We start from the raw sequence: 1,545 nt of genomic DNA on the forward strand, positions 1-1,545 counted from the left end.
GACTTCCCTTTGGACGCCACCGGGGGGGACCCGTCCCAAGTTGACCCAAAGGGGGGGATGTATTTGGGGGAGGACTTTTGAAACCAGGGCAGGCATGCCTTTTCGGCGGCCTTTTCGGCCGCAATATCCCTTCCCCGCAATTTTTCGGTCGGCCCCTTTTACCCCACCTTCCCTCCTTCGGTCCCACCAGGCAGGCATTTGGGGGGCCCCATCCCCGCGGTGGGGGGCAACGGGGAGGGAGTGGTGGGTTTTTATCGGGGCGCCCCTGCCCTAAAAATAGTCAAGGTTTTTGGGGAGGTGGGTTTTTTGGAGGACCCCAGCACCCCCTACCAAAATGAGGGGTGGGGCGGGACTTATGCCTCAACATTGGTCGATGGGGTTCAGGGATGTGTCGACAGGGGACCCAAAATCCTCTGGAGGGAGGGGGCCTAGATCCGCTACCCGTTTTTGATTAATTTAAAACCCCCCCCCCCCCCCCCCCCGACGACCTTCCGCAGTGTCGCTCGGAGGTGGGAGATCGTCGCCCACGCTCATCTTTGAGCGTGATGCCTTCCAGAAATTCTTTGATGACGGCATCCTCAGCATCGCGGCCGCCGGCAACGGCGGAGATAGCAGCTACTTTTACCCGGCGTCCCACTCCTCGGTCATGAGCGTCGCCGCCACCGACATCAACAACGCGAAGGCGTGGTTTTCGCAGTACAACGACGAGATCGACATCGCTGCGCCAGGCGTCGACATCAAATCGACTGTCGGTGCCACCCCTGTGCGAGAAGGCCGCAGCGCCGCCGCTCTCCCACCGCTCTCACGCGATCATTGTCTCCTACCTAGGCCCCCCGAGCTACACTGGGGTCGGCCCCCCGGGCTACGGTTCGAAGAGTGGGACCTCCATGGCCGCGCCGCACGTCTCTGGCCTGGCAATGGTGCTCTGGAACAAGTGAGCCCCCCCCCTCCCCCACCAACCAACACCACACCCCCGAACCGCTGCGTCAGGCACGCCTCGCGGCCACGCAGGTACCCGTCCTATACCAACGCCGACATCCGCACGGCGCTTGAGCAAGGCGCCGAGGATCTGGGCGAGCCGGGCATCGACGACTACTATGGCCATGGCCTCGCCAACTACCAGGGAGCCGAGATGAGGCTGTTCACGCCATCGCCGCCGCAGACGCCGCCGCCCTCCCTGCCGCCCTCCCTGCCGGCATGCCCGCTCGGCGACGTCTGCACCACCGGCCCGTGCTTGATCACCGACGGCGGCTCGTGCGCCACCTCGCCCGACTTCCCGAACGACTACCCGGTCAACGAGGGCTGCACCCTCTACGGCCTGCCGCCGGTCGGGCTGGACGTGATCGCCTTTGACGTGGAGGCGGCAACGTGGCCCTATGACTGCCGCTACGACCACCTCGTCGTCAACGGCGTGAAGTACTGCGGCACCTCGGGCCCGGCCGGGGTCGTGCCTTCGGATGGGACCATGACGTGGGTCTCTGACTTTTCTGTCACCATGTCGGGCTGGAAGGCGCGCGCTTCTTTCTCTTGCTCCCTGCTTCCCTC

General features: G+C 64.5%; 1 protein-coding gene across 1 annotated transcript; it reads left to right on the plus strand.

Moving 5' to 3' along the window:
* Window positions 1–509: 509 nt before the first annotated feature.
* On the plus strand, window positions 510–1,474 carry EMIHUDRAFT_124541 (hypothetical protein; the record flags this gene model as incomplete). The annotated part of the gene is made up of 3 exons (XM_005765118.1): window positions 510–752; window positions 829–934; window positions 1,012–1,474. Coding segments are annotated over 3 exons (812 nt in total), but the record flags the coding sequence as incomplete, so codon positions are not given.
* Between the last annotated feature and the right edge of the window lie 71 nt (window positions 1,475–1,545).

The sequence above is a fragment of the Emiliania huxleyi genome, assembly GCF_000372725.1.
Source record: "Emiliania huxleyi CCMP1516 unplaced genomic scaffold EMIHUscaffold_5661, whole genome shotgun sequence".
Classification (NCBI taxonomy): domain Eukaryota; phylum Haptophyta; order Isochrysidales; family Noelaerhabdaceae; genus Emiliania; species Emiliania huxleyi.